Consider the following 13,742-nt stretch of genomic DNA (forward strand, 5'->3'; position numbering starts at 1 on the left):
TTGACTTAGCCAGAGTCAACCAATAAGACCCCGTAGGGAAAGACTTCTTATGCATAGTCAACTATTGCTCCAAAGGCAAGGGAGAAATTGACCTTCTAGATGGCAAGCAAGGATCAACCAATGAATGAATGGACTAGCTCGATATAGTTTGAGAGATTAGATGAAAATCCTCCAGGTGGCCGAGAACTACCAGGTCTCTTCTAAGTTGAATGTCGCAGATGCGATTCACTGACTCCATCAAATATTAACGTACCTTTGTTATAATATCGGAAGCAAGGGTCTTCGCCGTGGGTTCTCAAGTCAGTTTCAAGTGCCGAATGGTGCTAGGGTGCAAGGATTCGTACCTTCCAAATTTGGTTGTGGACTTCTATGTATACCGAAATTTCTATGTCAACATAACAAGGATGGTAGATTTAATAACTTCAATAATCTTGTATGGATATCATGATTCATGGTGGCGGGAGTAGAAATCTTTAGAACTTTTTGTAACCGGGAACAAGAACTGTCATTTTATTTGGGAGTTGCAAGTAGAATGCAAGGAATGCTCAAATTATACTGCAGTACATAACACGATTTATAGGCTCATGGATAAAACTTTGGATATGCTTCGAGAACTTAATGTCACTTGTTTATTGCACAAGATCTTCATTTCGCTTTGCCTTTTTCTACTTGTGACGGCAGAAGCTTCTATTTATGTAATTTATTTTCCGAGAATCGTAATTCCCCTGTGATTTTTTCCTTTATTTTGGCATAAAGTCTAGTTGAAAAAGTCAGAATTGTTATGTGGCTGGTATCACCTGCAGGCTTCCTCCTTGACGGATCTTGGACCATCACGCTCAGGGAATCATGACCATAAATTTGGTGCTACTCCTATGGCCCATATAGCCCATGGACCATGGACCATGCTTATAATCTCAATCTCCAGGCTGACTATGAACATGCATTGCCATTGTTAGTCTCTCTTCCTACCAATTCTTGATACATAAGAAGATACATGTTTGATGCGGTAATAGACTCAACCATGAGTTTAATGGGAAAATTACCTTCAAGAACTAAAAGTTACTTTTATCTCATAAATGACTATTATGATGCATCCATCAATTTTAAAAAAAACAACATATTCGACCACAGGTCACAAGTCCGATCCATCTGTTTATACGATATAGCTGAGTTTAGTTTCTTAGGAAAAAAAAATTCAAAATTAGTTCTCTAATTGTTATTTTGAAATACGAACCCGTGATTTATTTTTTCAAAAAGACTAAGACCATATAGATCCAAAGTCACAAGTCATAGACAACATGGAAATATCTATTGTCTTGCATCAGCCCACCCACTTGTACCGTGAAAAAGCATCCACCACAAGAGAGGAAAAGAAGGACAAATGTATTATTACTGGATGTGTTGTTCATGTGTTTCATGACATCTATGTCATGATCCCATGATCCCTTGCGCATACATTATTTGTGTCGATATTGTCAAAGGACATTTCATGTCAAAACGTAGAAGAAAATGACAAAATCTTCAAGTGGTGTTGTTGTTTTCAACGCTCCCCACCATGAGCAGGGTTTTGATCCCACCTCCAATGACATCGACTCCTTGACAAATAAGAGATCTCTTGCACCACCGAAAAGTAAACCAAAACCATGATAATGTCATGGCACCAAAAGGAGAGGAGCGCATACGACTTGCAAAAATTGTCCAGACATGTGTGTGTATATAAGGAAACTCCTTTAACAACTTGTTGCATGTTGCATATATGTATATACTAAGCACTCAAGCTTCTTCATTACAATCCTTTCTAAAGAAAACAAAAAGATTCTTCATTACAAATCCTTTTCTAGTATTAGTAATTTAGCATGTGTGTATATTTATTTAATTAATGAAATAGAGAAGACTTATGATGTCTTCTCAACAATTTTTCCTAATACTCAAAATAAAGGAAGCGGATCCCTACTGATCAACCCACCAGGCCTCATCTTGGCGGTCCATATTATCAAGCACATAATATCTTTTTCTCTATAGTAACTTGGTAGATCCAAAAAATTTATCAAATATCTTACTAAATTTTTAGACATCTCAAAATATTTTCGTTCAGACACTTGTCCATATGTTTATTCTACTCTTTACTGGTCAATAGATAGATAATGGAGTAAACAAATTGGCATGAAAAAACATCCTATTAATTCTTTACAAAGACACTTGGCAAGAAATATACCACTAACTTTGTTGCTGCGTGCAAGAACATATATATCCATCACTGCTCAAACAACTGCAAATTAAGAACTTATTACAAAAAGTCATGTTCAATGTGCGGTAAAAGGTGATCCAAACTTGGGTGGGACAACAACCATCTCTAGATAACATTAGCCACACAAAAGAATAATTTTTAAATTAAGTGAAGGGATGCCATAATGGTGCTCTAGTTCCAATATATGATCAATATTTATATTTGTATATTAAATGATAATAGTTTTATTGCATAATAATAGTAATTTCTGCAAGTTTAATATTGACCAGACATATAATTTAGTATCAATCAGATGGATTTGACAATTGAGTTATAATCTTGACATCCTATTATAGCTTTGTGGCAATTGATTGTATATGTGTCGGTAACTAGTCATGTAAGAAGTAGACTTAGTACTTTTCACTTTCAAGATTTTAGAAATCATTATCTGGATTGATGGCTGTTAAAGATTTTACAAGAGCTCACAAAATGTAATTGCCCCCTAAGAGTGTTGAAAATTACGAAATAGGATGAGGGTTTATTTCTTTTCATTCAACCAGATCCACGCCACCGGCAACTTATTATTACAACCATTAGTCTTGAACCAATCAAGGCCGGGCTATTGGACATGTAGATCCGTACATGCTCTGACACATTAATTTTTATAAATACTGGGGTCTTCATAAGAAAGACATGCATTTATGACTATGAGGTTTAGTTTTACGGTGCATAATATAATTGAAGTGAGCTGATTTAAACTTCAGAGAATTTTAATTGAGGATTATCCCCATAAGCAGGTCAATCCACCATTTAAATCAAGATAAAACGTAGAACCGACCTCTAACAGACATCTGACGTGACAAACTAGGTAATTATTTATCTCAGTGCGAATCATCAACAAAATAATTTGTATCTCATTAATGCTAACTAATATTGTATGCATTCAAACTAATATGAGGAATGCAGAAATCAACATGTACAATACATTTATCGATCTGATTCTACCCAAATAGATCAACAAGCTCATCGACTTGGAGTTTGACTACTCACTATTGCAGAAAATCTACATTTTGTGCAGTACTAATATATTTGAAATTTAGAATTATGCTTTGTGGCACTATCAATACCAACTATTTAAAATACATATTCTAAATCATTCCCTCAAATTCAATTCCACGAGTCTAAATGCAATCTTACAATTGTTTCTTGATAGCGACACAGAAAATATTGTCCATACACAAGGTCAAAATGGGGAAATATACAGAATTTTACTTTAGAAATGTTATATGCTCCATAATTGGGGGAGTGCGCATATATACTCATGCATGTAATGTGATGAGTTAGAGTTATGGTCCCATCAAAAATGCTGCTTTCTTTACTCCAATTTATTAGTGGGCAGTCTGTCTATATATATATATATACATGATCCTGTGTTGTGGGTTTTGGTGCATTAGATGCAATTATTCCTCTCCCAATTATATATTCCTCTAGTGGGATTCTGGGCCTCCAATTTTCATTTGACTTTTTGGTAAATGTTATTTGCAAGAGAGAATCATGTTCTCCAAGGATATATTGCCCAATGCCCATCCTCCTCCCACAAAAAGCAATGGATCACAACGAATTTTCCAACTCTTTCGGGATTTTATTTTTGGTTTCAAATTAACACAATAAAACGTGCTTCGTTTTTGCACAATATAATAAATGTCTCTTTAATCATAGTTTATATATATATATATGAAATGTGTTCTTTAAATTAAAATTTTAATTCTTTGAATAATGTAGCAAATCTTATTCTATATAAAAAATAATAATAATAATAACTAAGTTCTGCATAATATTCTCAGCAAATGGGGTACAACAGTATCCAAATAGGAAAATAATTAAAAAAAAATCTGAATAAAATGGCAGATTGACATGGATCATGGGGTCATGCATTGCCCACTTATTACAACACAAATAATTGCAATGATTTGTTTTCTATTTAATTACTCAAAGACAAACATGCATGGATGTGAATCTCCACAAACTTAGTATTTAATATAATACCAACAAATAAATTACTACTTAATTAGCACATCATTCATTAACAAATAATTAAACGAGATCCAAACATATCTCAAATGCAGAGATGCAATTAAGATAAGATCCCACAACAATACCTTATACAATCCAAATTGCTCCAACAAAGCAATTTCATGCAAATCCACATCAGATATACACCATCACTCATTCTCATGCCCATCTCCATATCTTGCCATGCCATGCACTGCATCATCCATTCTTATCACATCATCATTAAACAATTTAATTCTCAATTTTATATAATTTAATTTTTAAATAGGATGATCATTTTGATCGTAGTATATAGCATCAGAATGTTAATAAAATGTAACTGCCAACTTTATTTGAGATTCTAAATATTAAATTCTACTCACATTTACGATGAATCACAGATCGATTCTTTTAACCAGACCAATCTGAATAATTTTATATTTATTTAATTAAAATAACTAATCAAAATTATTTCAAAACATTAATCTTAAAAATTAACTTCACGAAAATGGTGGAAAATTTATTCATAGAAAATTAAAATTTAACGAGGCAGAGAAAAATAAGTATATTCGAAGATATTTTAGTCAACACATTTTGTTGATAAATGAAAATTAACATAGACCTCTCACACTCAATTTAAGAACTAGCAGCAGTGACACACTCAATGTACGTATTAAAATTTACGGTATATAAAATTTATAAATATTAATACATCTTTATATTTTTATTTATTTTTTTAATAATTATATGAAAATATGTTTTAAAAAAATTGGATGATAAAATTGAAGAGAAGAAAGAGAAAATTATATATATGGAGAAAAGTATGAATTATATAAAAATAAAAAAGAATATATGACAAAAACTTCATTGTAATTTTTGTTTTTAGATGGGGTTACTTTAGTCAATTCATTAAACATACTAACATAAATAGTTATTTTTACCTCTCCTGATTAATTAATACGGTATAATCAAAATATATTTGATACGTATGTATAATTTAAATTTTTTGTTATATTTATTTAACTAAATAAAATAATATGTATATATATAATGAATTATTGAAGATAAATAAAATAAATTACTTCAAATGCACGTGGAGAGAAAATTATTAATATTTCATCTATTAAAAAGTAATTATTCTAAAGTCTCGAATCTTAATATAAGAATAACTACATCTACATTTTTATTCTATGATCTATTTATTTGAATAATTTATTTTTTGAAAAATTATACATATACTATATAAAATATCTATATTATTTATATATACCACTTATATTATATAAAATTTACACATGCTCAAAAAATACCAATATCATTGTACAAAACTATTTTTATTTTTTAACTATCAAAAATAACTTTTACAATTCTATAATTATATAAATAAACTATAAATTAAAAGTGAGTATACCTATTTGTAAATAATATAAATATAGATTAAGATTATATTTTGGAGTGCATTTTACATATATATATATATATGTATATATATATACGCCGGCAGAGTTGCAGGGCCCCAGGCGTACATGTGTAAATATATATATATATATGCACTACGATATATACATACATATAGATATATATATTTGTATAGTGTGGCTCTGCTCCACGCGTTGCATTTCAGCAAACCTGGTATTTACTCTCCAGCTCACCTCTCTGTCTCTCTCTCTTTCTGTGTGTGTGTGTGTCTGTCTCTCTCTCTCTCTGTGTCTCTGTACATAGAGAGAGACACACACAGACGCATCTATATATACACGCACATGCACAATATACGTCTCTGTCTCTCTCTATCTCTTTATTCGCTTCTTGGCTAAATCTCTGTTTCCTCGCTCTAATTCTCTCAAAAATCCGGCGCTGCATTTGGAGGAAATTCGTGAAACCCTTTTTGATTTAATCAACCGATAGAAGGAAAAATTTTAGTGAGTATTACAAGAAAAGCTTTTGCTTTGTGGGGAAAGGCGATCGGATGCCGGCTGTGGTGTTTTGAATAGGATTAGGGGCGTATATTATACGTAGATATATATATATATATATATTTAGGTATATATATACACTGAAAATACGTAGGTTAAAAAGAAGGTCGGCTGACGAGTATGGGAGGAGAAATAGTGTATGCTGAAGAGGAAGGAAAGGAAGAGGTGAGGAATGAGGGAGAGGTAGAGGAAGAAAAAATGGTGGCCGCGCATAGGAAGTTTACGGCAGCGGGCGGAGGGTTTCCGCCGGCGATGAAGGCGGTGGTGGTTGGATATGCTCTTACTTCCAAGAAGATTAAGAGCTTTTTGCAGCCCAAGTTTGAACGGCTTGCAAGGTAATTAATTTCATTTATTTTCTTATTCAGTTTCTTTTTAGGGGATAATTATTACAAAACTCGGTGAAAATCAAGAAAACGACGCTGCTTGTCGGGTAATTCTTAGTGTATCTGATTTTGGGGGGTTTAGGTTTAAATGATTTTGAAGTTTTTATTTTTTCTTCTTGGTATTGGATTCTAGACACATAGGGATTTTGAGATTAGAAGTGTTTCTCTTGAGGTCAGCCTCGGTTTTTCTTTTGTTTTCCACTGTTTTTTTTTTTTTTTTTATCATATTCTATTGTAAACACTCATTTAAGGCTACTGTTGAGATGGGAAAGTCGTGTTTTCGTGAAGGGATGTAACTTCATGAGTGAGGGAATTTAATTCCTGTTTATGAATATTCTACATGGAATATCCTTTATGTGGTTTGCCCAACACAAGAAGATGTGATCTACCTGCGAAAAGATTTTTGTGGTCTAAAACAATGTGTGTACAATAACTAAGAAGTTTCTGCCGTTATTATATGTTCCTTGTCACTTTCCAGTGTTTGTTCTAGGACTCAGTACACTTCGTCTGTCTGGTTTGCGTCATTCGAATTGATGTGGGAGTTTGAGTTTATGACTGGTGAATTTGTTTTGACAATTTGATATCTAAGTTGGAACTGTTAGCTGTCACAGTCTCCAGTTGTTAATTCAATTATTTTTGGTCTGCATTTGGACCAAAAGACTTGAAGGCTGGATGGTCATGTTCTTCATGTTTGTATATTTTCTTTGTGGCATCACTTTTAAGGTAGGGTCTAGAGCTGTCAAATTCATAATTTGGTTTTGGCACGCTAAGTTTTATTGGAAAAAAGGAGGACCGCAATAACATATTGATGCTTATTGTTTGATGGCTGCAATTATTGCCAGCATAATGACTCTTTTTCATGTAAAAAGTTTTTACCGATCAGTGTGTAATGTGTGGAGTACTGTCAGTTAATAATATTATGTTGATGCAGGAATAAGGGAATTCGGTTTGTAGCTATTGATCAAAGTAGGCCCCTTTCAGAACAAGGTCCTTTTGACATTGTGTTACATAAGGTGAGTTGCTTGTGCTTTCTCCATCTGTAATCCAACTTCTGCTTGACAATTTTGGACACATATTAATATCTGCATTCTGACTTTGTGCAGTTATCTGGAAAGGAATGGCGGCGAGTACTTGAGGTAGTGTCGTCTTTTATATCTGTATTTATATTGAACCGTGGCAATGGATTGACATGTTGAAAAGACAAATTAGATTACTTAGGCAATTACAGACTGATGAAATGATTGGACATCCATTGTGAGTCAACTGCGGACAGCTGCAGTCTTTTCTTGAACTTCTCCCATCTAACATATTACAGAGGACTTCAATCTCTCCTCCTCATGAATCATGATTTCATAATTGAGGTTGAAGCCTCAAGATTCAAGCAAAAATGGTGTTCTCCTTCCATGGACTGTTAAGCTGATTTCTGGGTTTAGATTCCGCGGAGGATTCCTGATTTTATCTTTATCAGCAGGTTCTCCTTTCCAAGGTCAACACCACCCTTATATTGGCTTTCTGAGGAGAGGGCTAACCTATTTCATGTTTTCTATACTTATTTGTGTTTCTTCATGGTGTCTTTTGATGTTGTTACTTGGATTATAATTGCTCGCTCCTTCCTGTACGGATGTTTGGGCTTGTTAGCGTCTATTGTGCTAAGCTTCTAGTTTGGTTTGATGAATGTTAACTTGTTCCTAAAAGATTGACAACATAAAAGCATCTTTGCTTTACGTGGTGTATGAGTTAAACTTTCTGAAATGTTGCATGCTTGTTGTGTGCCATAAAGTTGCTTGCCATGGACAACCATGAATATAAAGAATCTTGAACTCCTCAACATAAAGGGTACAAGGGATTGTTTGGGAAACAAAGATCCCTCTTGGCTAGAGAATTTGTTAGTGATTAATCAATTCTGTTCTCGAAATGAGATCTATGAAATCTGCCGTGCTAAATATATCTTTTGGAGAATGAAAGAGTGAATAATTATATACAGACAAATTGCCATATAGTTATAGATTTTTGGACAGTTATAATTTTAACTATAGGTTCTCTCATTGTTTGTGTATTAACATTGTAGGCTCAGACAATTGCATGCGATAGTCTTGCTCCAGTGTGGACTAAATAACCATCTCCTTTTGAGAATAATAGAATCTTATGAAATGAATTTTTGCACTTGCCTTGAGTTCTTACTAACAAGAGATAACTGTACTGCAGAAAAATGCTTCTTTGATCTTCTAGATGCACTTCTAGAAAATGGTGTCATTCTCATTTGGCCGGGAGGTTGTGGGTTTGATCTCATAACTTCAATCTTAAGTAATCATCAATTGTAGGTTCAAGCAAACATATTGACCAATATATCCTAATTCTTAGACCATATCACACTTGATACAGTAGTAAGATCAAATGTCTGATACTATGAACCTAAGGAGTTGGTAACTCACTTTTAAAAAAGCTTTACCTTGAGATCCCCTTCATGATCTTCCTGATGCTTTCACAATCGAAGATGGAATCATTGCTTTTGGACACTGCATAGTTCTTGACTTTGCTGTTTATAAACTTGTTGGTACATATATACTCCAGGTTGTCATCTTTTATAAAGAAGTGTTTTGCACAAATTCTTTGCATTAATCCAGAAAAACCTGATTTTTTGTCTGATAAAAGGCGCTTTTGTCTTGTTTAACTAATATAAGGTTGACATATATTGGGTTCTCATTTAATAACTTCCAATCTTGTTTCCTATGTTTCATCTTTTTGGTTTCTATTTCTCTCGTGTGTCCTCTTGCTTGTGCATGTAGAAGATGTACAGACTGGAGTTCATGAATTTGAGCTTGATGCATTTCATGTCTGCAGAGTTTCTAAGGTCCTCTTCTCATCATTGCTTTTAACTTCTTTTTGAAGGATTACCGGAATGCACACCCTGAGGTCACAGTTCTTGATCCTCCTGATGCCATACAACAGGTGCACAATCGTCAGTCCATGCTTCAGGATGTTGCTGACCTGAATCTGTCAGACCCCTATGGTAATTCAATTGTTATGCACAAAGATATATTTGCACTTGGACAAGGGGAAGGGGCAGACTTGCTAGAAATCTGCTTGCTTTTATCTGTTGCCATTGGTCCTTTTCCAGAAATATAATGAATGTGGCCAAGAAAATTGTACCTGGACTTACTACAAACTGATTCATGTACATCTTGTGGGCAGGAAAAGTCGGTGTGCCTAAACAGTTGGTCATCAAGAAAGATTCATCGGCTATTCCTGGTGCAGTGAACAAGGCTGGGCTGAGACTACCAATTGGTACGGCTCAATATTATTCTTACAGATATCAGGATAATCAGAAAATTTTAGAGAAATAAACTTCACTTGTACAAGCACCAAACTCATCATAGTACACGAGAAATTCCCAACTGTTTTGTGATGTTGAATGTTTTTATGTAAGGAATATTTAGTAGCGCTTTTGTTCTCATTTAGGTATTAATGTTGTTTTAAATTACACATTTCAGTGGCAAAGCCTTTGGTTGCAAAGTCACATGAGTTATCTCTTGCATATGATGAGTTCTCCCTCCAAAAGCTGGAACCACCACTTGTTTTGCAGGAATTCATTAATCACGGTATGACGACATAATTCATATTGTTTTCATTACCTTAAAAAGTGGTTTGCACGGATTAATACACCAAATGAAGCTTTTTGTGTTTGACCCTTTCATTCTTCTTGTTACAGGAGGCGTACTCTTCAAAGTTTATATTGTTGGCGAAGCGATAAAGGTAGTAAGGCGATTTTCCTTACCTGATGTCAGCAAGCGTGAACTATCAAAGAATGCTGGCGTTTATCGCTTTCCGAGGGTATCTTGTGCAGCTGCATCTGCTGATGAAGCAGACTTGGATCCTTGTGTTGCTGGTGAGCTTATTCTGTTTGCTTGCATTATGTTCCATGAAATTCACTAGTTGGCTTGTGGTACAGTCGAATGTGTTCTTTACTGATCCATGAAATACAGGATAGTTACATAGACAATCCCTGCTGTTCAGACATAAACCATTCAGTTCTAGAAATTGAGTGCATTCCTACATTCTGGTTATGTTATAGGTTCTTTCCTAGCCATCTTTCTTGGAGGATTTATTAATGTAAAACTACTACAGGGGGTACGATGTAAATTTTGAAATGGACATTTTTGAATGTGAGGTGTCAGTGTAATCATTCCATTAATTTATGTTCCGTCTTAGTTACCGATTTCTTGCTTTGTTACCTTAATCTTGTTTTGAGCAAGGACATGTGATGGAATGGTTCTCATGTTTTGGTTCCTCTCCTCCCTGCAGAGCTACCTCCAAGACCATTACTGGAGAGACTGGCTAGAGAACTACGCAGGAGGCTGGTACGCATTTTATTTAATCTTGATGTTTGTCCGTAGCTGAGATCTCTCGTGACTATAAATATAATACTTGATGCTCTTCTTATAGGGCCTCCGGCTGTTCAACTTGGACATAATCCGAGAGCACGGAACTCAAGACCACTATTATGTGATAGATATAAACTATTTTCCAGGTACACCCATAACCCACTTATCTGCTTACGAACAGATGATCGCATTGGATATGAATCTAAAATAACATCTTTCTCACAGTGATATTGCTTCTTTTTCAATTAACTTTCAGGCTATGGAAAAATGCCAGAATATGAACATATATTCACAGATTTCCTTCTAAGCCTGGCACAGAGCAAATAGAAAGAGCTGATAACACCTCTGCTGTACAAGACGTTAAGGCTCGAAAACAGCAGGAAAAATCAGAAGCATGACTCCTGCAATGCTCACCAATCATGATTTTGCATCGGAGGCTAAAGAAAGCAAGAAATTAGTTTCTCTACTCTTGGTCCTCGGCAATAAGTTAAGTTGCTGCGAAGGCAATAGATCATCTTGGAGAAAGTCCAGGCGATGATTCTACGAAGGTCTTTTATCGTTAACGTTTCCTCTCTACTATTGCTAATACTCATTTTCATATGCGCCTGCACGTTTTCTTGTTTTACTGAGGGGTAGTAGTTGGTCGATCCGGGACGACCGACTCCATTATAGTATTGACGAGTAGTAGTAGTTGTCGGCCAAAGTGTATTTCACATGTATAAGGCCTTCTGATTCTCCCTGTAAATCCTTCTTAGTTTAAACTTGTAAAAGTTTGCTCCCAGTTGGCTTATTTACATCTTTTGGAAGAAAGTGAGTGTTGATGGCATTTTTATCTTTGGTGTAGAGTCTGAGCCTCAGGTCAAATCCATCTGGACATACAAAGGTAGAATGAATGATGTGTAATGAGTACATACTAAGCTACACCATAGGAAAGAACCTTTATAAAAATAAAGGAACAGTTAATTTCACTTGGATCAGCTTTATAAATATGGAATTATAGTTTTTCTCCAAAAAAATTTGCATTTGCAACCCCTAAGAATTCTCTATTTACAATTTTTTCCCTTGCGTCATAACCTCCATAAAATTTCAATTCTCTCTTTTCAACATTTTGTATAATTGATTGGTAGAGATACACTAATAATATTTTTTTATGTTTATAAGAGCAAATGTAATATATATATATAAGTAAATAATTATTAAGTTAAAATGGTGCACCTATAATGAAATATTGTCATTGACGAACACAAAAGTAGTCGTATTGTTAGTGCAAAAATTATATAAAAAAAATTATTTTTACTCACAAATAGCGGTTATTGTCGCGATATTAATTTTAAAATTATAAAAAATATCCTTATATATTTCAATCATTATTATTCAAATTCTTTTTTTAATCTATCTATCTATATTATTTATCTATACTAATATAAAAATTTCACTCGTAAACGGCATTTTGTAAATCGGTGAAGTCAAAATTGATAATATCACTTAATTAGTATATTTTATTCATTTATTTATTTATTTCTTTTTAAACATAATATATTGATTTATATAATTTATTTTTATTTATAATATATATTTTAAAGCATAAATAATAATTAAAATACATGCACGTAGAGACGATGTGTCTTAGTTTTAAAAAACAAATGGGGAAAGGTGTATTTTTGCATTCTCATATGAATCTAGGTGTAATTAATCCAAGAAATAGATGAATAATTTGAGAGCTATTAATAATTAATTTTACAATTACACATATTATGTAATTCAGTTGAGATAATTTGTGCTCAGATTTGCCAAAAATGAGAATAATTTTTACCCCGTAAAATATAGTAAAGATTTTTTATTACAGTTGGTGGCATACCATCGAATGATTGGTGTGCATCTCAATGCTTGATTCTGGTTTAACACATACTTGCCAATTAAATACACTACCTGTTCAACAAAGCATCAAATATTTTCTGGAAGCAGCGACATGCATCATCAGTTAATCGTTGTATTTTTGTTTCTCAATCGAGTAAAAAAATAATGTTACAACAAACTCATATATGATGGATTCAGTAAATCAGTTGGTAGATAATTCCTTATCATAATGAGTAGTTTCATATAACAATTAAGGACTAATTTTCCTAAAATGTTACTGCATTCTCAACATAACAGAAACAACAATTGAGTCGAGATACAAACTTAAATTTCCAAATCAAAAAGGAAAAAGGGCAGACCCGATTCAAATAAGTAAACGAACATGGCAAGATATATAACAAAATCAGGGATAGGAAACTAAAATTACTCAGACTGGACAGCCTCCGGGGGAGCGGGAGCGGGAGCGGGAGCGGGAGCTTCAGAGGAGGTGTCGTCGGACACAAGCGTCCAGTCCGGGGGAAGAGGGGGAAGCGGAGGGTACACGGTGGGACGACGTCGTATGTCGGAAGGACGAGTCTTACGAGGGCGCGTCTTCATGTGATGTTTGGTGGCCTTTTTCTGTGGCCTGGACGAGCACTCTATGACGAGCCCACAACCACCATGGCCGCCGCCCAGCGTCAGCGGAACTGCCTTGGTTGCGGCGGAGGAGGGAGGGGGGAGCACGAGTCTTGCACCAAAAATGGCTGAGACCGACATTGTCTTTTCGCGTGGTGGTGGTTGAGGATAATAAAGCAGATAAGAGTGCGTTTTTATGGAGATGGAGTGAAAGGGGGTCAGGTTGGGGATTGGGATGAGAATTTCAGACTCT

General features: G+C 34.5%; 2 protein-coding genes across 2 annotated transcripts; one reads left to right on the forward strand and one right to left on the reverse strand.

The window, feature by feature from the left end:
• Positions 1 to 5,882: 5,882 nt before the first annotated feature.
• Positions 5,883 to 11,827, forward strand: LOC105159068 (inositol-tetrakisphosphate 1-kinase 3). Its single transcript, XM_011076007.3, has 10 exons — positions 5,883 to 6,587; positions 7,567 to 7,648; positions 7,739 to 7,771; positions 9,525 to 9,645; positions 9,828 to 9,920; positions 10,127 to 10,234; positions 10,345 to 10,521; positions 10,938 to 10,993; positions 11,079 to 11,163; positions 11,274 to 11,827. The coding sequence occupies exons 1-10, from the start codon at positions 6,373 to 6,375 to the stop codon at positions 11,342 to 11,344; spliced, it is 1,041 nt and encodes a 346-aa protein (XP_011074309.1). The 5' UTR covers positions 5,883 to 6,372; the 3' UTR covers positions 11,345 to 11,827.
• A 1,308-nt stretch (positions 11,828 to 13,135) lies between these two features.
• PSRP6 (plastid-specific 50S ribosomal protein 6) lies at positions 13,136 to 13,725 on the reverse strand. The gene has a single exon (XM_011076009.3). The coding sequence runs from the start codon at positions 13,628 to 13,630 to the stop codon at positions 13,298 to 13,300; it is 333 nt and encodes a 110-aa protein (XP_011074311.1). The 5' UTR covers positions 13,631 to 13,725; the 3' UTR covers positions 13,136 to 13,297.
• Between the last annotated feature and the right edge of the window lie 17 nt (positions 13,726 to 13,742).

Source organism: Sesamum indicum, linkage group LG3 (assembly GCF_026168435.1).
Source record: "Sesamum indicum cultivar Baizhima isolate 11 linkage group LG3, ASM2616843v1, whole genome shotgun sequence".
Taxonomy (NCBI): domain Eukaryota; kingdom Viridiplantae; phylum Streptophyta; class Magnoliopsida; order Lamiales; family Pedaliaceae; genus Sesamum; species Sesamum indicum.